Here is a 25349-nt window from a genome sequence, read left to right on the forward strand (position 1 = left end):
CTCGGGCGGGGCGAAGGCGGGGCGGAGGCGGGGCCGAGGCGGGGCGGTGGCGGAGCGGAGGAGGGGCGGAGGCGGGGCGGAGGCGGGGCGGAGGTGCGCACCCGCCTCTGCTCCGCCTACCGCCGCGCCGTGAGTGTGACTGGCAGCCCGGGGCCGCGCGGCACTGGTCGAGCTGTTGCTCCGCCTCCTCTGCCGCTTCTTCTTCAGCGCCTTCCCCTCTCTCTGCCCCCCCCGCCGTTCTCTTCGTCGCTTCTGGTAGCTGACCTGTCCAGCTGCGCCGCGGGGGCCGGAGGGGCAAGCAGCTGCAGCCGCCATGAAGATCATACTGAAAACGCTGCAGCAGCAGACCTTCCGAATCGACATCGACGTCGAGGAGACGGTGTGGGCCCGCGCAGGGGCGGCAGGCGGTGGGGGGCCGCGCGCCTTCCCCACCGGGCCCAGGCCTTCCCCCTTCCCAGAGGAGGCAGAGCGGTCCGGGCCCTGGTGCTGGGAGCTTTGCCCTGCCCAGGGGCAATGGGCGAGAGGGGAAAGGGCGGGGGGGGGGGGGCGCTTGCGCTGGGGAAAGGGCGGGCAGCATGTGCCGGGGGGAGCGGTCGTTGGATCCTCATGTGAGGGCCGGTGTTTTGAGGGCGTGATGTAGTGGTCGCCCAGGAAGAGTTTGAGAGGGAAGTGGGGCCGGCTGGGCGTTGGGAGATCCGCCGTGGGGGAGAGGACCGGGGCCCCTCGGCGGGGGAGGGGCGGACCCCTTTCGGAGGGCCCGACCTGTCGTGGGGTGACCCCTCTTACTGGGAGCGCAGAGGGGTCTTCTGCTGGTTGAGAGCGACATTTCACAGCCGGAGGAGAGGGGCCGTTGTGGCCTGTCCCCCGAAGAATGGACATCCCTCCTTCTGGGGAAGGATGACCAGAGGGGGGAAGGGAGGGTAACTCACGTTGTGCGCTGGAGCAGAGGAGCAAGAGGATTGTAGAGCAATAAAATTTTTCTTTCGGAAAGATACGTGCCCGCCGCACCCGTGGTTTAGTGGGTAACGGGATAAAGCAGTAATCTGTGCTGTTTTATATGGGGAGTCCTGGGAGTGGGTCATGTCCTCTTGGGGGGGGGGGGGGGCGTGCAGCAGAAGGAAAATGTGGTGCTTGCTCCCTACAGATTCCCCCCGAGGAAGGAACTGTCGGGAGGGTTGCACGGCTCTTCTCTGCAGGAGCGTGTAGCGGAGAGGAGCTGGTGAGCGTTTGCTCTTACATGTGTCTGTGTACACTTAGGGAGGCGTATACTGTTGTGTGATGAAGGTGGGTGATTTTGGGAAGACTGTTGTTTTGCCTACAGTGTGAGCTGCAGTGATCTGTGCTTACGAGGTGAGGGAGTGCATGTGAGATTTTTGGTAGCAGCTGTAGGGTGAATGAATGTTGGTGTCTCCTGCAGAGCAGGTGTTTTGGTGTGTGGTGAGTCTGCCTTACTGCCAGGTTGCAGTGTCTGTACTTCTGAGACAGGGAGGGGACATATTTTGGTTGTGGGTGAATGTTTTCTGTTCGGCACGTTTAGAGTCTGCTGGAAAATCCTCAGGGAAAGAGAGTGTTCTGAGATGAGAGGAAGGGCCTTAAGTGAGTTTGCAGGTTAGAAGTTCCCTTGTCTCTTGCTTGAAGATAGATGGTTGCCTCTGATAGCCAAGTCCAAACATCCTTGTGGCTTTATTTTGAAAGATTTGAGGACTTCAGTGTCTGAAGGTATGTCTGCAGCATACATACTTTCACTGCCCAGACATCATGTGAAACTTCTGGGAACTAGGGAACATTGCATCTGCTTTTATAAAGTCTGTTGGTTTACCCTCTTCCACTTCCATCTTAAGAAAAGTAAAGGATAACGGGTAAGGATCCGTTTGGTTGAACGGTATGGCAGAGGGAGATGGCAAATTTGTAGCAGAAGCATGTGTTAGAAACCTTGCAAGTATTTAAAACTTTGGTCTTGTTACTGAGAAAAGCCCTGTTTCCATCTTTTTTCCCAGTTCTTATTACTCAGTAAGGTCCTGGGAAATAAAACCAAGGAGAGGACTGAAGGAATGTTGCCAGTCAAAAACACCCCCTTAGCAGCTTATGAGACAGCAAAATACATTACCTAGGAATTGAATTATGGGAAATTAGACTGCACTTTCTGTTTATAAATGTAGTTGCTACAGTAGTGGCTCAGTAACTGAAACAAGAATGCTTCTCACGAGCATAATCCTTCAGGTCTCATCTAGGAATGGGTGGTAAGATAGAGGAAATGTGGGTAGGACTTGAGGAAGCTGTTTTAAAGTGAGCAGGGTGAAGCCTTGAATTTATTAGCTGTAGAGGTGTGGAGGTGAAAAATGTATTTAAATGTCCTTGGTCTATTTAGACCAATATAATTTTTAGAAAATTATTAAGAAGTCCTTGTTGAAAGTTATAAATCGTAGAACTTAATAAGGAGAATACTTGAGCCTTCAGTTAGAAACCAAATTGGTCAAAATTGGAAAATGCTTGAAAATGTAATCTGTTAAGTGTTTCACAAGTATATGTTTGAAAGATCTCAGTATGATTTTTAAAAATCTTAATTTTAGCTAAATAAGCATTGGTTTCTTAGGTTAATTTCCTAACATCTTGAAACAAATGTGTTTGTTCTGCAAAGTTCAGTAAACACTGCTTTTTAGTCTTTGTGCTCTATCTGTGTATGTGTGTGTTTCTCTGCTAGAGGTAGGCTTGTTTACTTGGATCTGTGCCCTGTACTGTGACAAGGCCAAAAAATATCTAGTTGTGATAGGCCCAGGAAACTTGTTCTAAAATTGTTTTCTGGTTCTAGCACTTTCTCCCCTTATTCTCAATAGAAAACTGAATCTGAAGAGACTTGATGTTATAGTGCAAGGTAGTATTCTAACAACAGTTCAAGCTTGTAACTGAAAGCTGTCATTAATGGTAAAGAATATTTAAACCTTCCAGTGAGAATTTGAAGTAACGTACTTTGTGACAAGTAGTTAGACTTGTTACAGCTTTTACACAAGCAACTGATTCTTTTTTTGCTGCTTAATCAGACAGTTAAAGTTCAGAACATGCTTTTAATAATGTGACTTCAGTTTTAGTTTAGTTGTGGTTTAAAGTAACGGCCATCTGGGTATTGTGACTGAATGAAAATTAGACTTGAAGCATTAGTAGTCTTGCTTGTGGAAGTCCTAGGTGAAGACTGTGAAATGTTTTGGCTGACTTAAAAAAAGATTTAGCTTCAGGCCCTATTATTTGAGAAAGCTTATTATCAAATGAAGAAATCTTTGCAGGCATGGCTGTCTTAAGTTCTGGGGAAAAATACCTCTGGAGTGCATGGAAATGAAGTGTTGTGCTCATCATGCTCTGTGGAGGAGTGGATTTACTCATGTCTAGTGTTCTGAGCTGTGAGTGAGGCAGTTCTGTACTTGAGCATTCAGACTTCCCCAGGATAAATGAAAGCATGCATTTATATGCACAACCTGTTTCTTGTGTTTGTTGGCTGACTGTGAGAGAGTAAATATATTAGACATTGTGTTAGGAGCAAATAATGAGCTCTGTCTGAAATTGATGCAGACCTGTGTAGCCACATCTGTCTGAGGTGGTGGTGACACTGTAAGCTTCTAAATCTAGTGCTTCTGTTGTAGTTATCGCTATGTACATGTGAAATAAGCTTTTAAAAAATCTCAACAGCCATTCTTCATTTTCTTTGGGAGTGAAATACCAGTTGAAAGTAAGTCTGTCTTGTTCCATTTTCAGCTTCCCTGTGCTGATAACCTAAAAACCTAATTGTCAAGAGGCAGAGAAGTGCAAGGAATATTCAGGATGTCAGTAGCCTTTTGGCTGCAGTCTGTGTGTCACCTAATACCGTCTTTCACATTCCTCTATGTCACTACGACTTTGAACACCCAGGAAAGGCCTGCTTGTTTAACACCCTGTCAACAGGACGCTTAGTTGTGAAAGTTTGAACTTGTGTATGTTCTGGTACATCCTTAATATGTTTATACTTTATTGTTAAATGTGTGTATGGGGATTTTTGAATGCTAATGTTATGCCCCTTTGGTACTGGAAGCTCCTCGGTTTTAAGCTTAGACATTTAGGCTAGATACTCGCTGAAGCTGTATTAAGTGTGTGGTGAGTATGCTTCAGCAAAAATGAAACAGGATCCAAAGGGTATGTAGTAAAGAAAAAATAATTCATGTTTCCACATAAAACAGGTATACTGCAGGGAAAAAGAAGTGCTACTTACCATTTTTCAAAAGACAATGTCTTAGAAAAGAACTTGTATTTTCTGATATGTAAGAGGTATAAAAAATATTCTGACTTTGTAACAACAAGGAGGTGGTACATGTAAGGGAGGCACTTTTTAATATTTACGTGGGTGCATCAGATAAAATGACAAGCTGCTCTCATTCTCTTCAGGGAGTGCAGTGATAAAATTCTTAATGAGGGCAGACTATTGTCTGAATGGGCAGAGTATGATTTGTGAACCCATATGAAAGCAAATACTGTTTGTGAACCCACAAATTTTTAATTGGTTACGTTTGTTTGTATCTGTTGGGTATATTGACAGCTATACTAAATCAGCTAATACAAAAAGGAGATTAGTATTGAAAGCCTATGGAATTTTAAAGCATACTTTGCATCATCAAGTGTTATTCTGACTGAGGTTAGGGAAGATACTTTTTACAACAACCCATTATTTGTTTCCATGTATCCAATATATTTCTCAGAGCTCTTCTGGGAAACTGGGCTTCTGTTAGAAAAACACCGGATCTAGAAGTGTGAGTGAAGAATAAGGTTTTAACACAATCCAATATGTAAGTGAATGAATTGTAAGCAGCAGTACATGTATCTCATTAGAAAGTGTGGTTGGTTTTTTTTGTGAAGATACAAATATCACAGATTTAGTTTTGGTCATTGTAGTTTTGCTCAATGTGTACTTTATTGTATTTGTTAGAAGAATTAAAACAATCCTGTAAGAGCTAGATGACCTCCTTCCTACATGTGTTTCAGTGTAGATTAATCCTGCAGCACTTGCTGCTAAAAAGATTGGTTTTACATTTCTCTGAGAGTTTATAATCTTAGTGTTTAGAGAAGTGCCCTCATGATCCTGTTCAAAATCCAGAAATAGCCTTCTAGTTGTCTTTATGTCTAAAGTCCTGATATTTTTCTCTAATTCTTCTTTGGTTTTACAGCAGGTGTCTTACTGTTCTTCTAGAGCATTCTTATGTTGCTCTTGTATCTCCTAGGATTTTATTGGCGTGTATATGTGCTTTTGCAGTCATAGGAGGTGTGAATTTGAAGGGCCTGTACTTTCTGCTTGAGGACTGATAGAAGACTGCAAAAATTGTAGCTTCGGAGACTACCAGACTAAGAGTGTCAGGGAGTATTTACATTGTTTTTTCATTATTTTTATACTTCGCAGACTGTAGCATTTTCAGGTTATGTTCTGTGAAAATTCATGTTTATTTTATTAACTGTCGGGAGCGGGGGTTAATAGTGCTTTTCTTCTGTAGCTAGTTTTTTTCCCTGTTTACTGGCTAGAGTTAGTATTTTCAAGCATGGGAGGTTCTAATTCCTGCCTGAACAAGGAATATTCAGGAATATTTTCCTTAAATCTTAGTGAGTGTTCTAACATAATTTGCAAAGGACTTTGGGGGGGGTGACACATATTCATTAAAATTTAATAAAAGAAAGGTTAGTATAGTATAAATTATGAATACAAATATTTTTATTCATATTGGAATTTTACGGGTTAGCCATTTCTCAAATGCATTGGCTCTTTGACCATAATTTCAGAAGTGTTTTATTTGGAATGTTCTTATCCAGTTTATCTGTTGGCAAAAGTTAAATTTGTACTCCTAATAATTTATCAGTATTACAATTGTATTATGAGATTATATTTCTCAACAATCCAAACTTCCCTGGACCACCATTCCCAAGGTGGCCAGTAAACTGAGCAGTGTATTGGTTGTATGCACTTATGGATAGCTCTGTACATAATTGTGTCTTATATTTAAAGTCTGTTTTGCAGGTATGATTGGTGAGTGAAGATACCTGTCTTTGATATGGATAACAACAACAGGCTGGAAGGTGATCCCTTTGGAACTTAAGGAGAACAGAGAGTGCATGATGAATAAAGCAGAGTATGAGCAGATGACCATGCTACTGTCTGCAGTCTCATTACTGTTCTTGTGTGTACAAGGGCGTATGTACTGGCAAACCTTCTGAAAGTATTTTCCCTGTATTTCTGAAACACAGGAAAATACTTTCCTGAAGGTACATTTATAGGGCTATGTAAACTTACAGGTATGGAGGAAATGGCTGCCAGTGTCTTCTTCCACCAAGATTTGTACCTTTGACCACTGTTCCAGGCAGGATACGTGGATGGAGTAGACTCACTGAGATAAATTACCTTTTATTTTACAGGATATAGTCAGGTGCAGCATGTCTTATCTGGGCCTGTAAGGGCCAGACAGGAGGCCTCAGTGGCTCTCCTCTGCATGTTACCCTACAGGGAACGCCAAATAAGCATTAAAAGAAGAGGAAAGGGCTTGTGACTGCTGTAAGCATACTGAGTTGGAATATGGTCTACAGGCTAACTGACTCTAGTTCTCCCTGTCTCTGTTGTTCCCTCTGGTTTTGTACCAGAGGCATGTTAAGATCAGGGAAGGGAAGAACTGGGGCTGAAATTCTTACCCCCATCCCCCCAGCTTGAATATCTGTGTTTCACACCTTGTATTTCTAACTTGTTTTTTATTTTGTTATCTAAGTGAAAGGCACTAATGCGTATCAAAATAAAACTTGTTCTACCCCTCCAACTGGTCTGTCAGTAAGCAGTATTGGGGAAGGTTTTTTATGTGTCTTTTTGCAATTACAGAAAATGTCAAGTTTGTTAATACTCAAACCACTATATTGCTTTTACACTTACTATAAATCAGTGGAGTGTATCTGTGTTGTAAAAATGGTATGCTTAGAGGTACTGGAGGGTTGTTTATGCTAATCAACATGACGATGCAAGAGTCACCACTCAGAGAATGTAGGCTTGCTCCTTAAAACAAACCCTTGTGGGTTCATAGGGAGCACTCAAAACTGTCAATAGCTGCATCTTTCTGACTTTTTTTTTTTTTGAAAGGCGCAGGTAAACTGAGGGGTTTTTTTTCCTGTTGCTTAAAGCTCTGCTTTTCGTTGAAATCTGTGTGTTCACGTAGTTAGTAAAAAGCAGTGTGTGTGCTGCTCTTTTAGTCACTATTTAGCATCAGAAACTGGCCCTGGTGTATCCTGTTTTAAACAGGGCTTAGATCAATTTTGAAATGAAGGGTAGAAATGTTTAGAGGCCAGAATGTTTTGAGATCAGAAACAAATTGCCCAGAGATCAACAAAATGAATAACAGCAACAACTAGACTGATAAACTTCACCTAAGTGTAGATGAGCTCAGGTTTGGAGAGGAAATTAGAAAGGCAGAGGTAATTGCTCAGGAAGTAAATGTCAGAGCTAAATCTGGATTTGTACCTTGCCAGTTGCAGACTACCTTCCAAGCAATGCTGCTGCTTTATGTGTATACAAACTTCAGCAGAGTAATTGCAAATAGTAAATATAGAAGTTTATGAATACTTTGTACTGTCTGTGAGGCTGTTTTCAAATATTGGAATAATTTTAAATGCCTTGTTCATTTGAGTAAAAATGTTTATTTTTCCAGTCACACACTAATGTCGTAAACATGACTGGTTCTTCACAATTGCGACATCTGTCCTGCCCTTGGGACACAAAGTAGGGCAGCTGTCTCTTCATGCAACCACCGTGGTGGGCTTCTGACTAAATATGAGCATCTTGTTTAGGAAGACAGTGTAAGAGATTACTGTTAAGTGTAGGTTTGTGCCAGCAAAATCTGCTTTTATTATTTGTAGGGAGAAGTAGCTAGAACCAAATGTGTTCTTATCAGTAAAGCTACTATAAAGCATTTACTTAGGAGTCAAGTAGTTTATTATCCTTTGGACATTTCAGTAGCAGGCACAACATGTGCCATTAATCTGTTGCTGATCATGGGATTCGACTAAGGGTAATAAAGACTGTTGTACTAGTCAGTTTGTTGCTTCATTAGCTGGTTTATTGTTGGATACAACTCATTGGTCTCATGTGACTTTGAGCAGTGTCTTGTGTGGCAGTTACTATACCACGTTATTGTGTGGTAAATATGTTTTCAAAGGCATTGGGAGGGAAAACTCAGGAATGAAAACTTCCATCTTTGTCTAAATGATGACTTTCCCCAGAGTGAGGGAGAAACCTATTTAGTCTGTTAAAGAAAAGATGGCGATTGGTGGAGAATTACAAGATTTAAAAACCCTTCTGCTCAGTTTCTTCTCAAAGAGAAACAGTAATTTTCATAGTCCTTTTATTAATTTGATGATTTAGAGTAAAAGTCGGTAGAAACATGGTGGAATTGAAGAACACAAAGCTTAATGTTTGGACTCAGCTGCCTGATTGACAGTCAGTCTTTTGGTGCTGGGTGTCAAATGAGCAGCATAGATTAATGAGTTGAATTCACTAAAAATGGAACCCTGGAGCTCATAGATCCTGGAACTTCGAGTAAGAGTGGTAATGCTGCTCTACTATGTGTGCTGGCCACCTACCTGTTCCCAAGGGAAATGACTTTCCACCAGAGCAGGTGGAGGAAAGAGGTGCTAGTAGGGTAAGGAAGACTGAAGAGAAAGATTTAATAAGCTGTATAAATATTTTATAGTGGTAAGCACCATGGGAGGTGGGAAGGCTATTCATGCTTGAATTATACTCATTTCTTCTTATGCTGATGTTATTAATAGTCTGTGTATTAATTTGGGCTGGAAATTGGGAAAAGGCTTCCAAGATCAGAATGAACTTTGTAGGAGCCTTGCGGTAGAAGTAACAGCAAATGATCATACTTGTTTTTAGGTACAGGTGAATTGGATTCCTCATGAAGACAGATTGTGTTGTTGAAGGCGGAAATGTGGCTTGATGTTGAAAGCGGCCCTTCTTAGTTTTATATTTATTATCTGTAGAGATCTCAAATTCAGAAATTTATCTTGCCTGTGTAATTACAAATTAAAATTGATTGAAGTATACTGTTCACTTTAGTAGGAATTACAAAATACATCTTTGAATTAACTGATACTTTTTCTTTTCTGTGTTAGCTTAGTATATAAGGTGGGAGGAATGGAAATTGATCTGTGAGAGGGAAGGGAAGGAGTTTGCTCAATGTACTGAGCTATGGGAGCTACTTGCCTAGATGGAACCCAGCATGCCCTGTTTGGCTGTCTTCAGTAACTGTAGGGAACAACTAGGCAACTTAGTACTACAGGTTCACGTAACATGTTTCTAGGATGCCCAGCTGGGATGCAATTAGGGACTGGTATCTCTCTGGAAGACCTCATTTTTACCACTTAGGAGTCAGTGAGCTCTGACTCTGTTAAAGAAATGTCAGGGCATCTATTCTTGAGGACACTGTGTTCAGTACAATCTCTGAACAGTAAAAAGTTTCACATCTAAATGGATAGGGGGCAGAAGAAAATTGCCTTAAGTTAGCCTCTGTGGCATAAGTGTGCTGTTTCTGAATATTTAAGGTCTTTGGAGATTAATCGATGCTCATTCTTAAAGGTGGTGTCATAAAGTGTGGGTTCCCTTTATTCTGCTGCAAAATTTATTAGGGCAGAAGAAGAATAGGTTTCTCTGAGGACTGAAATATGTTTTGAACTCTGATGAGGTAGAATAAAGCTAAGTAGCCTGGAGGTGTGGTTTATGGATTTGTATTTTTGAGAAAAATATCATAATGTTATGGATGCCAAGGTTGACTATCTTAAACCTGCTTTCTAAGTTTGACAGATAACATGCTGGATGTGCTTTCCCAAAATTAATTTTCACTTACTAACCTTGAACTGATGGTGATGCTGATGTCTAGATTCTGAGTGACCTAATTTGCTAGAGGCAAAGTTTAGGCTGTTGTTCTTTTCAGCAGCTCACTGTACCACTAGCTGTGTGATGCAACTCTCTTTCTGAAGAGCAGTGAGAGGGCTTCTCCCTTCCTGAAAAAGCAGCATTTCCAGTTTCAATCTAAACGAAGGTGGTTCAGGCTACTGTGTTTGACATACAGATTGTGTAGGGAACTTGGTCTTTTGTTTTGGCAGAACTAAAGGCATGAGTATCTTTTCGTTAGTGGGTGCTAAGTCATCAGTCATTCTAGTTAGAACTACAGGAAGAAATTTTATGCCACTAGCATGTTACTGTAAAATTGGATGTATTTGCTGTTATCTATTCCTTTTTTTATTATGAGAGTTAGTGTTGTATCCTCTGCAAATGAAGTGTTTCTGGCCACTTAGGATAGGCAGTGATGAAAGCCAAAAGAAGAGGCAGGCACTGTTTATAAAAACTTATTTTAGCCTAAGTGTTTCTTGAATTTCTGCCTGAAACAGGAAAATGCTGACATCTGCAGCTGACTGCATTCTCTTGTAGATTCAAGTGGTTAAGAGCTGCCTTAAGTACAAGTCCATTCATTTGTTCCTTTCAATGGGTATGACCACTTAGGTGAATTCATTTGAGTTATGACAGATTCGCTTATGTAAATTACTATTCTGTATAAACAGCTAAAAATTGTTCTGAAATGTGTTTTCTGGAATTGACTATTTTGTACACTTCCTGTTTTACAGGAATAATCTGAACTATGTTACAGAATTTTTAGTTGTTTGGAATTTCTTATGTGTTAAGTTACTGTCAGTCACCATAGCACAGTAGATACCTTTTGAATGGCAAAAGTTTACAGAATGAATGTCCATTTAAAGGAGGCCTATGTTAGTAATCTTTGCCTTTGCAAATGGCAGTGTGTTTATGGATGTAGTTAGCAAAATACTGTAAGTCAGCCGAGCTATGTTAAGCCTAAACTTAGTTTAGATTTTTGTAAACTGTCAGCTGGAGATATGTGTAAGAACTGAAGTAGTTTGTGTTTGAATTTAGTATATGATCTCTTAAACTGATAGACATATATTGCAGAACCTGAGGGTTCATGCAATGAAAGCATAGCTCTAGACAGAAGGTTTTGGAAGAGGGCAGCGTGCCAGGTCACTTGCAGTACATCAATCACACTGTAGTATGGGGAAGCACCACATGTGAGGTGCACAGCAAAGGCAAATGAATAGCTGTAACTTTGCTGTCAGTATTTTACTATAGTAAATATCTTCTTTGCATGTATCCAGTTACTGTATAGTAATTAACGTGTGTTTAATGTGTACTCACCTGCACTATGACATTTAGCTGTTCAGACATTTTTGAGAGAACAGATTTTGGCTTTGTCCCTTGTAGGAAATACTAGTCCAGAATAAAACTCAAACAGTAAAACATGAGGAGAACAAAGTAGATGTTTGAAACCAGTAGCTTGAGTGCAGTGGACTTGAAAGAAGCCTGAGGTTTTTTCCCTCAAAATAATTATACCTGCTGTGACAAATAAGGTGACTGTGAAGGAAAGAAGAAGCTTAGAAACATCTTCAAGTGATTAATACAGGGGCATAAAATATTAATAGGTAAGCAGTGTGCTAAAAGGTAGGTGTTTGAGAACAGAACAGGCTTTTAGCATGATTTAGGGTTAATTTGCCCTAGTGGGTACGGGATGCTTAACTGGAGTTGCCAGAGGTATCTGATGCTTTAAAGGTCAGGAAAAACTGCTTAATGGCTTATCCATGACCTAAAGAGACTGTTCTGTTGTCAGGTGAGTGACTTCCAGCCTTAAATAATAATTGGGGCAGGAATTAACAAATTTTATTTTTTTTTTAGTTTTCAAGAGAATTTCAAGGAAATACTCTTTTAAAAAAATTGTAAATCCAGAGATGGAACAGAACAAACTCTTGTAAGTGCATAAAAATGATGATGCCATCAGCAAATTATTATTAAAATGTGTAATAGTTTGACCCTGCCTGTGACAGTGAGCTGTGGTTAATTTTGCTGTGGAAGAGCAGCTGGCTGGCTGGGGACTGATCCTATAGCTTTTGACATGTGCTGGGGTGGCATGTGTAACAATCATTCCAAAAGCATCCTTCCTCCATCTGCTGAGGAAAGAAGGAGTTGGCTTCCTATTTTAGTGTAGTCTTATAAGGGGGAAGTCATATGTTGTGTTCTGTATCCTTGTGGCTAGTGATATAAACACCTAAGGTGTAAGTTTAGAGAAGGGGGTTGATTCTGCAGGTCTCCTTTGTTGGGTCACGAAGCTTGATAAAACAAACGCTCTGTTTTATGCGTACTGCTGAGAAGACGCAGCTTCATTGTGAGTGTTAGTTTGGTTTGTTCCTTTTGGACCAGACATCCAAATTGAAAGGATTAGCCTGGTAGAGAGACTGATGGGGAGAAGAAGCAAGGGGACCAATGAAGGAAAAGGAGAGAGGTAACACAAAGGTCTAAGACTATGTTAACAGAATAACAACGTGAAGCCAGGAAACATGACTGGCATGTGAAAGAGATGACAGATTTTAATTATACTGAGAATCACAAAGCTCAGCTTCTCAAAGTATTTCTGTTTAGCACCAGAAAATATGTTTCAGTGTATTTAGTACTCAGGCAACCCTAGTAGTGAGCTACAGCTTTAAAAATTAACAAAAAATGGAAATACTACAGCTACCTGTGACACACATAGTTGCCAGTCTGTTAACTGTTAAGCTAAACATATTTTCACATGCTCAGTTGCTTAAATAGCTAGGTATATGCATCTCAATTACAAGGTTTCATACAAAAAGCTTATGAATATTCAGAGAAGAAAAAAGACACTTCAGAAGATGGAGTTAGTTTGTATTAACAAGTTCATGACAGATTGGTTGTCTTTGTTTTAAATATACTTGGAGTGTCTGTCAGGAAGCAAGAAGTATGAATGTATACTAGCAGTTTGTCTTAAAACATGATTTCACATGTATTGGTACAGAAGTGCTTCTACAGGAACATTGTTTATCTCCTCGGGATAGCATTATTTAGTCTTTCTGGAGAATACAGGCATTCTGATATGTGACAACTAACATCTTGTGAGCTAGTGTATGTGTTGCTCTGAAAGTGTGGACTGTGGCAGTGGTTTGTCTAAGTAAACAAGACAAAATGGTTTCTTATGTAGGCTTAAAATTGCTGTGTAAAGCTCCAGAAATTTTGGGGGAGGGGAAAGAGTTACCTTACCAAAGAAATAGGCATTCTGTGTAGAGTCATCATGATGTAGTAAGCCATGAGCTGTGCGTAGAATGTGTGCCCCCAGCACTGAGGGTAAGAACAGGAGGGGGTAATGGGTCAGTAGATAAAAGCATTTTTTTTGTGCAGACTTCTCAATTTTTCACTCCATTAGAAACTTGGACTTAAAAAATTTCTCATGGAGGCGTTACTTATCTAATTTGATTAAGCACAAGAGATTATTTGGTAAGGGAACATGTTGCTCTGCAAGTGGTTACAGTGACATCTTTGGAAGACTGATGTACTTGACATAATCAAGATATGACTGAAAACTCCCTTCTGGTGTTTAAAACTTAGAATCAAGTGTACTTAATTAGGTTTGTACTGTGATTTTTTTTAATTTTTTTTTAATGAAGACTGTTTCTGTCCTTCAGGTGAAGGCACTGAAAGAGAAGATTGAATCAGAAAAGGGGAAAGATGCTTTTCCAGTGGCTGGCCAAAAACTAATTTATGGAGGTAATGGATATTCTGATGATACTGTATGTGAATCTACCTTATTTTTCATGTTCTTTGATGTGAATGTTAAATCTTCTAAAGATTGTAAGTACTGAAATGCAAACAGGTTAAAAAAACCCCAATAGACCAAGCCAACAGCAAACATTGTCAAAGGGAGTTCTTAATTTTGAATGAGAATTTGTCAGATTTATTTAATATATGTGTATCTGTTATCTTTGCTCTTTTGGTAAAAAATGCTAACAGCTTCAGGCCTGGGTGGGATATTCTAGGTGAAGAAGAAGAAACGCTGTTAAAAGAAATCAGAATTTAAGCAGATAATGCTTCATATTATGGGTTAACATAAATTTGTTCAGTTTATGCTGTATATAGCTGAAGTGTTCCTGTGTATACCTCGGAGGATTAAAAATCAGATTTCTTTTTGTATTAACAAAAGAAACCTACCACCAAATTCTTGCTATACAAAGATACTTTCAATACTTTCGAGCTCTGTCATTAGAGACATGTATTATGTGCTAACAAAAAGCAGACTAATGTCAGATAAAGACATGAAGTTACTTTCTGTGAGCTGACATAGTTGGCATTTTTTTCGCCAATATTTAGGAGTTTTCTACCTGGCTGCTCCATTCTGGCACTAATACACAGGTCCTTTTTTTGTTTGTTTGTTCTCGTTTCATGTCAGAAGTTAAAAGTTTTATTCCAGTACTGCCTCTCAGGCATTTCCCCCTCAAACTGTGCTTGAAAGAAACTTTGGTCTTACTGCTTCGGTGTACTGCTTTGTAAACAGTATTGGATTTCCACTTCTAGTAGGCTAAAGCCACTGATGACAATAGAAAGATGCCAATGGAAGAGAAATTGGGAGTCTCTTTTGTGTTTGTACAGGCTCCTCAGGACTATGTTTCTTATCAAGTTTTATGTCCCTTGTACTTAGTGAAGGGAATGCACATCAAGGACATGCAAGTCAAAGTTGCATGTATAATAAAGGAAGATGGGCAAGGCAGAAGGCCTTGTGCAATGTACATATAATTGCATGACACAATATTATACTGCAGTGATTAAAAGAAATCAGGGGTTACATAAGAAGATATGATGGGACTTGAGTATTTTTCAGAAGTCAGAATTCATCGGTGGCATTGTACAATCCTCACAAGGAGCAGGAAATGTAGGAAATAAGTTTTAGAATAGAAGACAGTCTAAAGATTGATTGTAATTTTTTTACCTGGATGAGAGATACAAGGGTGTTTTGATGACATTTTTACATTAAAATGAGCTTTTAAAATGTTCGTAGTTTGGTAAAACAGGGTGGTATCCTAACTGAACCGATTATAATATTTGTTATTAAAAATACTTTGAAATTAAAAAAAAAGTTTTGCTAGTTAGTGGTGTTAGATCTGTTATGTTGTCATCTGTATTAGGGTAAAGTCTAGAAACCCTGGAAAGGTGTGTCCTGAGAAGATAGGGCATCTGCATTTATACACTGTGCAAGCACCTTCTCCAAAGTGCCTATAAATCAGAAAATTGTAAGTAAACCTGTGCAGGTTCTGAGTAGATGCTGCAGTTATCTGTTACAGGTGTTACTACTGCTACTACAGTACATATAACATGGTCTTCAGTATTTGACCTGCAAGACTGGAACCAGTAGAAAATAGAACACAAATGAGGTGGTACTGTCGTAAGTGCCATAATGCATATGCATTGCTTGACTTCCTTGCAATCATCAGGATAACTCATTAGCAGGACATATCCTTAAGTGGTGTATTCCACTAGCATTATGAAAATGTGTTTTTCCTTTAGTCCTTGGCACATCTTTGGAAAGTGAATAAATTCAAATAATGAAATATTTCCTGAAAATTCTGTAGTAGGAAGAGGTGCTATAAAACTCACTGGAATACAAACTTAATTTTGTGATTTGTGATACTGCCTCTAAATCAGCTTATCCTAAAAAAAAGTCTGTAGTTGAATATATTTCTGAGTTCTTGTCACGTGAGGCAAATCTACTTTGCCACAGTACCATCTCTGCTTATGAAACATCCAAAGCAGTAGTATGATGCACATTTCTAGCTTTGATCCTCCTTTTTTTTAATCCTCCTGTCAAGGTAGCAGGGTATGGAATGGTTCTAGCTTTTTCTAATGTTTAGCATTCTTTTAAGAACAAATTTTTAAAGTTGCAAAGTCGCTTACCTAATGCAGATAAATTTGGTCTGTGGGAGAGAGCTGTAGATGTCTGACTGCATCTGAAGGGCAGACAAAACATAAGCAGGCAGGAATTTTCTTGTGTCTAGAGTGTGTCAGGTAGGTCTAAGTTATTCAGTTAAGCTTATCGTATGCTAAAGCCTTTCCTCTATATTACTTGTATCTGTGTAAAAGGTGGTCCAATTAATCTTTTTCTAGATTTAGTGGTGCTGTTTTAAATGATCTGAAGCATCTTCAACACTGCTGGCAACAGCCTTCAAGCTAAGAAGTACTGTGGACATCATAGGAGGAAAATTACTGATAGCTGTACTGCCAAAGCTTAAGTGCTGAAACACTTTTTCCTGGGTTATTAATGGTTATATATTTGCATAAAACATGCTTTTATGGTTGTTTTGGGAACTGTGTTTATGTGAGGGAATCCCAAGATCTTCTAATGATCTGTTAAATAATTTATATCTGTTTAATTTGCCAGGTAAAATTCTTGATGATGACACTGCTCTTAAAGAATACAAAATAGATGAGAAGAGCTTTGTGGTGGTTATGGTGACAAAAGTGAGTAGTCATTATTTTTGAGAAGGAAACTGCATTCACTTCATTATTTTTCTCATTGTCATGACAGACTGTATATGCCTATCCTTAAAACCAGTGGAATGCGATCATGTGGAAGTTTTGATGGACAGTAAAAATAAATTGTGTGCATAGGTAGGAATTATTGATTTGCAGCCCTATTTTGCCTATGATGAGTGTTTACATTCAGAGAAAAAACTTGTGAATGGCTGATTTTACTGTTTCTTCATTTTCCCAGTGATACTGTTAAAAGGAACCTGGATAGTCTGTTGTTAAATCCTCTGTACAGAACCATTCAGGTTTGCGATGTTGTTTTTCTGAACTCATGGTTGTTTATTTTGTCATGCTCAACAGCATAAATGGTAGAGAAAATATACACATTTCAATCAGACAAACCTATGAGTTTTGAATGACTGCAGTGGCAAATTAAAGGGGGTGATAGACATTTATTTGAAATACCTCTCCTCTTAAGCAGTTGCTTGATTGCTTCCAGGAATGAAGTCACTGATTTCCTAGGCATTCCAGACTGTTGGGGTATGAGTAAAACTGGCTTCATCTCTGTCTTGAGATAATGAAGTTGGTTTTGTAGTTAGAGATCGGTCTTCTGACAAAGAAAACCTATATTCAGTTGCCCTTTGCTTCTGTCTGGTATTGGCTCACTAAATTCTCTGTTTGAATGTAACTGTTCCTTCTGAACAAACAGCATTCCAGCCTGTGGCTTGTGTGCAGGAGAGGTGTTTTTCTGTACAAGAAAACAGGTGCAGGTATGACTTCAGAGTACAGCTTTCATGTTGTTTATAGCAGAAGAAACACAGACCTTCATGAAGAACTGCTAGATGCAGTACTTTATATTAAAAGACCTGTGTTTTGGGATTGGGCATATCTTCAGTGTTAAGGTCTTTTTGCTAAGTCTGTAAGCTCAGTTTTTCGCTTCATCTTCCGGATCAGACATGCCTTGTCATGTAGGCACAACTGCCAACTTTGTCTGAAGCTCAGGTGTGTTGCAGTGAGGTTTTTTTTCTTTGAGTGATTCTTAAAATGTTCTTTATTGTGCCTGTGAAGTTGGCAGCTATTAATTCTCAACCGCCTGTCCTTTCAGACAAAAGGAGGAGGAAATATCCCCCCCTCCCCCAGTTCAAGCAAACTTGTCAAAAGTGATTTGCTTTGAATGAGTAGTTGGGTTTTGTTAAAGTTCAGCTATTTATCTGTGTAAGGCAGAGATGGCGGTCAGCCTTACCGATATTTGCAGGTAAGGGACAGCAGTAATTACAGCTTTCAAAAATGTAATTCTTTACCTTAGCAAGAAGTTACATGCATTCTGAAAAGTGTAATTTCTGTATAATGGGATTAATGGATCAGTATTGCATTCAATCCAAATTAATGTTTTGAATAGACTTGTGAAGATTAAATCAAAATTATATGCAAATATTAAGTACCCTTAAGTTTGTTGCTGCAGATATGGTAGTCCCTGATTCTGCTGGAGTTTTGGTACTCACTACAGAACTCAAGTTATGTGAAATACATAATGCTTTGACTGTAAAGAGTGCATAAGTAAACCTTGTTGCGGGTTAAGTTTAAATTTTAGCATCTCATTTTCCAGCAAATAGCATTCATAATGAAATGTGATTTCTGTCTTTATCACTATTCCAAATTTGAGTGGTGAGAAAAACTTACGCTTGTTGTGTTTGTCAGATGTCTTTTGACAACTGTTTTAGTGTCTTCTGAAAAATGTGCTTTTGTAAAACACAAGATTGTTTTCATGTTTAGAGTGTTGTGGTATATAAATAGTCTAGATCTTACCTTTGTATTTCACTTGTAACTCAAATAGTGTGACTGCTTAGGTGTATAAGTACTTTAGTGACACGATCAGTGGCCTGCTTAAACATAATAAAAGGCATTATAGATTTAATGTTTTGAAATGTTTTAATGTTGTGCTTGATGTTGGGGCACCGGTGTCCTAACAGAACTTAATCAATAGAAAGCATGGGTTTAGGAGCTTTGTGCCGTGTCTGAATTTTGTTCTCTTACAGCCCAAAGCAGCAACTGGGCAGTTGAGTGCTACGGCTGATGCTTGTGTGGCAACAGAAATGCCCGTACCAGTCACTGCACTGATACCTGCTGCTGCTTCCGTACTGGCTCCTGTCTCTCCTCCACTACCACATACAGTTGCTTCTGAATCTGCACTTGTGAGTGCTCCTGAAGAAGAGCAGCCAGAAGGAAAACCACCTGAGGTGCCAGCTGCTGCCAGCCCACTGCTAACTGAAAGGTATGAATGAGCCTCCATAAACTGCTTCCTTGTCCGTTTCTGTTGCTTCTAGTTTTGATTTTTAATTGGAATTTTCCATCACAGTGTTAGTTCAATCATTTTCTTGGTCCTACATAAGTTTTCTTCTTAACTGTAATTTCAGTCTCTGGCTCGGGTATAACATTTCTATTGTAAGAAGTGCCCCTCCTTGCTGCACCTTATCCTGTGGGAAGTGTGGTTTTGGGACTAGAACTATGGAGTGGAGAGTGAAATGACAGGATTGGTGCTTCCATTAAGCATTTCAGAGTTACTGTGGCACAAGTTTGTTTTCAGACTAAGGATATTCACCTGTGTATGGATCTGCTGTCGTCAAAGCTCTTAAAGACTTGGGAGCTTGTGTCCCTGTCCTGTTCATAGACCTCTGATGGTGTTTTGAATCATGCTGGTTAAGTTTGAACCGTAAGTTCTTTACTGCTGTGAGAATCTATTAATTTCTGGAAAGAGTTTTTTCTTCCAAAATGTAGGCTATTAATCTTAATTGTATAATGTCTTAAAGCTACAAGCTTATTTGTTCTAAATGTTCCTTGATCCATCTGCAGGTGGCTGTGGGAGCTGGGATAGCTTTTAACCTCAATTCTCTACTTCTAAGAAAATCAAATGCCAGTTAGAGGTTTCATCCCTGTTGTACACTGGCGTGATTTTGCTTACTTTAAGTTGCTTAAGTATTGCATGGGATAAATGTGTTGCTAACTGATTTAATGGCCCTTGAAGTGCTGCATAGCATCAAGTCCTTGTTTTTTTATATGCTAGTTTTCAGTATTTTGTGTTAAGTCAATACTGGTGCACAAGATACTAATTTTTGAGATGGTTGTATTTAAACACTGTCCAGTTCTGATTTGATGAGAAGGAAGCAACTTACAATTGTCTGATATCCTGAACATGTAATCAGAAATTTCTTGCGTTAACTGATGATGTAATTTTGGATTCTGAGAAATGAACATCTTTTTAAAATGAAATACAAGTGAAGCTTTATTTATCAGTCAAATAATTCAGGTCTTTTTTTAATGTTAATGGGGGGGGGGGGGGGGGGGGGGGCGGGGGTTTGCTGCTGTGTTTGTCCAGTAGGTGTAAAGACTAGATTGATCTTTGATATTGAAACAGTGCTTTTCAGGTTTTTGATGTAGAGACTGCAGTTCTATACACTGAGGCTCCCTTACTGTATTTGTACATACTTAAGAGGAAGCAAGAGAATAATTTAACAATACATTGTAGTTACCACCTGCCTTGATTTCAGTTGAGTACTGTTTGTTTCTGATTTGCTTTAGAAGTTAAATTACTAAGGCTGGTGAAGATTTATTGAGCTGTGGACAGGCAAGCTGGTATCCTGTTTCGCCTTTGATCTTTTTTAGTTGTAAATCTTACTGGTGATAAGTGAGGCATTCTTGTTGGAAACATTTTTTTTTTGCATTAAAAAAATGCATCTCTGTAAACACCTTGTTAGGTTATTCTTGGCATCTCCTGAAAACTGATTCAGATTAATCTGATCATCTTTCACTTCCTGATAGGAGTTGCAACTCTGGTAGCCTGATAGATGCAAGACTGCTGCAGCCCCATCTCTCCAGGTCTATCAAGCATCAAGATTGAACTGTATTCCCAGTACATACACAGAATATGTATATACCTATGTATATAGCTGGCCACGTAGCTTAACACAGGCAGGAAAACACCGGCACTCAAGCAACAATAAAACACCAGCAGTCACATCTGGCTTCCCTCTGGCTACTTGGTGCAAAACCCACTAGCGCAAAATATGTATGTACAGACATACAAACAATATGAAATTTCTCCAGTAGCTGGCCTCAGATAGTCTTTTGATAGTTTGCTCCCAGACCTCCCAGTCTCTTAAGTTTTTGATACCTGGGTGTGTGACTGCCTGAGCCCTGCTGGTGCTCGGATTCCCTTTGCTTGCACATGCACACACAGGGGATCCATCCAGGAACTGGCTGTAGACATGCACTGAACCTGGTAGCTAGTGCCTAGATTGCCTGGCCTCCTAGTTGCCTCATTCATGGACACGTGAACAGATCTCCTCACTAGCTGGTTGAGGCCTATAATCTTACCAGTAGCTGATGCCAAATGTTACAGTCTTCCCAGCAACTCCTATCTCAGACCCTCCGAGCTCTGCAGCAGCTGACTCTGTCTTGCAGCCATTCGATACCTGATTCTCAAGCGTCTTACCGTACTGACTGTAGTCAAGCTTGATGTTTGCTGGTGATTACACACATGCCAGTGTATGCATCCATACAGATTATGCATACACTATAGTCTCTTCAGTTGCTGACACCCCAGGCACATGGACCCCTTGTGGCCCCTTCTCCAGTTGCTGGCACCGAGACTTCCACAGTGTCTGGTTTCTGCAGTTGTTGGCTCCACAGATGTGTGGATCCTTCTGACCCATGGTTCCCTGTACAGTTGTGAGTGCTTAGACTTCCATACACACATGTGCATGTAGATTAGAGAGACACTTCCACTCCAGCATGAAGAATAGTTAGAAACATAATTTAATTAGAAGGCAGGATGGACTGGTGATGAGGTACAGGGCCTGGCCAGGCTAATGCTGTTCACATGTGACTGGCCCTTTTTCTCCTCTCTTTGCTCTCTTTACCCATGGTTTTCATCTGCAGGGTGAACTGATGCTTCCCTTTCCCTGCCTTTGGTTGTTCCCCTAGATATCTCATAAGTCTTGTACAATCCCCAAACACTTTTTCCTGATGCCCCATGTTGAGCTGTACCACCCTGTAGGCAGTAACGCCTCTGATCTGTAAGGAGACCTGGAGACCTGTTCCCATCCCTATCAGGGGTGTCACCCTGAGACCAAAGGGCTGATGCTTTGAGTTGCAGCCCTTGGAGGAGCCAGGAAAGGGGCATCCTTGGCTTTAAATTAATTCGGTGTTCATGGAGGTGAGCATTTAATCCTGTAATTTAACAGCTTTGATAATTTGAGGTGGAGTAATTGCAAATGCCAGCAGTTTATATTCCTGGGAAAGTAGGATACTGAGATTTTAATAAGTGCTTGCCACTGACTTCGTTGGGTCCTCATTGAAGTCAAACTGGTGACTGTGGGGAAGAAGTTAGTGAGACTGCTGTGTACTTCTGAAAATTCACCTTGTTCTCCCACCCTTTAAAGCAATCAAGCAAGTAAACGGCTAATCCCTGAGCAGATGGGCAAGAGTCAAATGACTGGGGGGTAGGGGGGAACATTGGCCTTCTGTTAAAAATGGTAGTATTGTAAGTTTGTAAAATCTGATCTCACCATAAGACCAAAAGAGAGCTCTTCAGAAAGCTTTGTTGGTTTTTTTAGAAACAAAAGGGGCTATTAGAGTTACAGCTGCTGCTGCTTTTTTGAAAAACAGGAAGTTTTCCAAAGTTTTGTAATTACCATTGCACTTGTCTTCATCTTACAGTACAACAGGTGATACATCTCGATCAAATCTTTTTGAGGATGCTATAAGTGCACTTGGTAAGTGGAGTGTTTTTTTAATGTAGACGTTATTTTGGTGCAGCAGAAACATGACGGATTAGCAGATGCTGACACTCTCTTCTGTATCTGTCATTGTTAAAGTAATAATCAAAGTACTCTTCTCTAAGACCTAAAGTTGGTATCTTAGAATCAGCATCAAGAACTTCTTTACTGAAGAATATTTCACTTCATATATTTTTATTGTGTAAAAGGAAGATCTTTATCATTCCTGTTTTTTCCCCATTTGCCTTAATTTCTTTTCTAACTACTCAATTTGAAGTGGCTTGAATAGAAGACTGGACATAAACATGTATACTCTTTTCTTTTCACCTTTACTTCTCACTATGCAGGTCTGATAAAATGGCTGCCTTAATATTCACTTGTTCTAGCTTTGACAGTACTGTCTTTTGACACATTTAGATAAATTCAGCAGATCTGCTGCACTCTGCTGGCTCCATATACTTACAGTCAATTCACTTTTCTTTTGACAGTTTAAATATCTTTGTCTCCTAGTGGAATAAACAGGGTAAAAACAGTAGTAAGTTCTTCCCCTCACTTATGCAGATTCTGGTAGCTGGGAAATCACTAGGCAAACCCACAACTCCTTACTCCTACTTAATTTTTTTGGAGGTTTTTTTTTAGTGTAGCAAACAAAGACACAGAAATAAGGGAGAGGTGGGGGGTTTATTTTGTCTTATATCTGTAAAAATTAAGCTGCCACTTGCTTCAAAAGTTAAACTAATTGAAGACTTTGATTTACATTTTTGTGTAGGGGTGTGTGGATATACTGGAGGCAGATCTTGTGATTAAGCAGTCCAAGGTGATTTAGGAGCAGTAGTAATGTTTTACATGTATTGGTGGTAGCCACCAGGTTTAGTCTATCTAACTGCAGCTTAGGTCTTAAGACGATCTGATTTTGACTGAAGAAATGTAATAGCTACTGTTGGAGACAACCCGTCAATTTCCGTTACTCTTTTAAAGTGACTGCTGCTACCAAGGGTGCTGCAGGCTGCATTAACCATTAATTATACCTTAGTGGCAGAGATATGGTCATCACAAATACTCACGTTATCAATAATGATCAACAAGTTTAATTAAGCTGGTGGACTTGATTCAGTTATCTTTTAATTGGGGAGGAAAAAAAAACCTCTTTCAGTGTAGCAGGAGAGCATCACCTCACTATTTTATGTGAAAGTTGTTGTATTGGTATGTGATATAGTAAACCCACACATCCCTAACAGTTTGGAAATAACAGGCATAGAGTGTAATTTCCTGGGTAAGCATACTGCAAGGTTTGTTATGCCAGCAGATTTTCAAAGGACAGTTGGTATGAACTCTGTGGTTCTTATTCTTTAGAAACCGTTTTAAAAGGAATTTGCTTGCACAAATCTATGTAGGCTGGTTTTACATTCTATGAAGGATCCTAGGCGTGTTTCTACTGTGGTTTCTTGATTATGTTGTCTGAAGGTAATTGACTTCACATTAAAAACAGAGATTGGTTTCTACTGATTTACTTTTGTTTTCAGTTAGACATTCTGACTGAAAAACTATGTGGCTTTGTGTGCCACAGGAAGATATATATCCACATCTTGCAGTTCCTGTGCAACTGTATCTTTCACTGGAGCAGCCTAAGCTTTCTTTTTAGGGCACGGGACAGGAATTAGTTTGGGGAGTGTGAACTGGATTTGAAAGCCAATCCAGCTTTTAATATGTTGTTTGAAAAATGGAAGCAAAGAGCAGAATCAGTTCAGCATTGGCATCACAAATATTCCCAGTAGCTCTATGTAGAAATAAGCATGACTGTATCATTACATTGTGGCGTGGAATTCCTGAATTACTATTCTTGGTCTGCCTTCTTCACAACTTTGGTAAGTAGACTGTGTATGGAGTACACAGAATCATAGAATCACTTAGGTTGGAAAAGACTTTTGAGATCATAAAGTCCAACTGTTAACCTAGAACTGCTATGTCCACTAAACCATGCCTCTGAGCACCATATCTACAAGTTGGTTTTTTTTAACTCTTCCAAGGGATGGTGATTCTACCATGTCCCTGGGCAGCCTGTTCCAATGTGTGACCACCCTTTCAGTGAAGTAGTTTTTCTTAATACCTAATCTAAACCTCCCCTGTCACAGCTTGAGGCAGTTTCCTCTTGTCCTATTGCTTCTTATCTGGGAGAGGAGACCTACCCCCACCTGTCTATAACCTCCTCTCAGGTAGTTGTACATGTGCCTAAATTTGCAGTAATTCTCTTTCCTTCTTTGGCTTTTAACTATGACTTATGTAGTGGTCTGTCCAGAGCAAGTTGACTTTCTTGCATCTTTTTTTTCTGTACCAAATCTCTCATACTGTTCTAGTCTCTACCTAGCTTATATTGAAAGAGCACTACAGAAATGTTGTAGTAACTAATTAATAGATCAAAAGGTGTTCTGTCTGCTGTTTACCTTTCCTATTGCTAACAATCTATAGAGGTAAAGTAATGCTGTGTTAAGAACAAGCATGAGCAGTGAGTTTAACAAAATCACTATATTGGGACAATTGTTGGCTTGGCTTTCTTGCGTCTCTGAAGATACATACAGACGTTTATCTTTAGAACAAAGTTTAGGTGATTTTTTTTTTGTCTTTGAGAAAACTGAGGTATATGTAAAATGTTTGATCTAGTAGTTGTATATGAAGATGTGAACTTAGCATTCCTTAAACTCAGGTTGGCACTATTATTTTGAAGTCTGAGCAATAAATACTCAAATTAACCAAGGTTTGTAAATCATTATTTATCTTTACAGATAATGCACAAATATCCTTGGGCTAGGGTTTTTTTACTTGTTCTTGAGTATATTGCCCTTGGTTGTGCATTTACTGATTATTTAGAAGCATTCTTTAAAAATCAGGAAATATGATTGTGGTAATGTTAACTTGAGTTAAACACCTTCTCCCTAGGGGAATAAAACTTGATATTTTCTTTGACTCCTCTGATTGTGACTTGCTTGTCTTAACAGAGGAGCTCCAGCAGTATTTGTTTCCTCTACTTTTTTAATTTGTCGTTTATGGTGACTGTTAATAATTTAATTCTCTTGCCACTAATTTGCTATTGTTACAGAGTTGGTAAGGTTCCACTGGGATGAGTAATACCTTTATCCAAGGAAGGAAATGGTATTTTAATGTCT

At 39.6% G+C, this 25349-nt stretch overlaps 1 protein-coding gene and 1 long non-coding RNA gene across 2 annotated transcripts in view; both read left to right on the forward strand.

Annotated features, from left to right (window-relative positions):
- Nucleotides 1–212: 212 nt before the first annotated feature.
- Nucleotides 213–25349, forward strand: part of RAD23B (RAD23 homolog B, nucleotide excision repair protein) — a 35070-nt gene continuing 9933 nt past the window's right edge. Inside the window, exons 1-5 of the mRNA XM_040579268.1 lie at nucleotides 213–379; nucleotides 13582–13663; nucleotides 16326–16405; nucleotides 18451–18686; nucleotides 22130–22185. Of these exons, the coding sequence (XP_040435202.1) occupies nucleotides 314–379; nucleotides 13582–13663; nucleotides 16326–16405; nucleotides 18451–18686; nucleotides 22130–22185 (520 nt within the window). The 5' untranslated portion in view covers nucleotides 213–313. The remainder of the gene's footprint in view (nucleotides 380–13581; nucleotides 13664–16325; nucleotides 16406–18450; nucleotides 18687–22129; nucleotides 22186–25349) is intronic.
- LOC121080902 lies at nucleotides 602–6809 on the forward strand. The gene is made up of 2 exons (XR_005825524.1): nucleotides 602–3959; nucleotides 4719–6809. It is a non-coding gene; the product is annotated as an uncharacterized LOC121080902 (long non-coding RNA).

This window comes from Falco naumanni, chromosome Z (genome assembly GCF_017639655.2).
Source record: "Falco naumanni isolate bFalNau1 chromosome Z, bFalNau1.pat, whole genome shotgun sequence".
NCBI lineage: Eukaryota > Metazoa > Chordata > Aves > Falconiformes > Falconidae > Falco > Falco naumanni.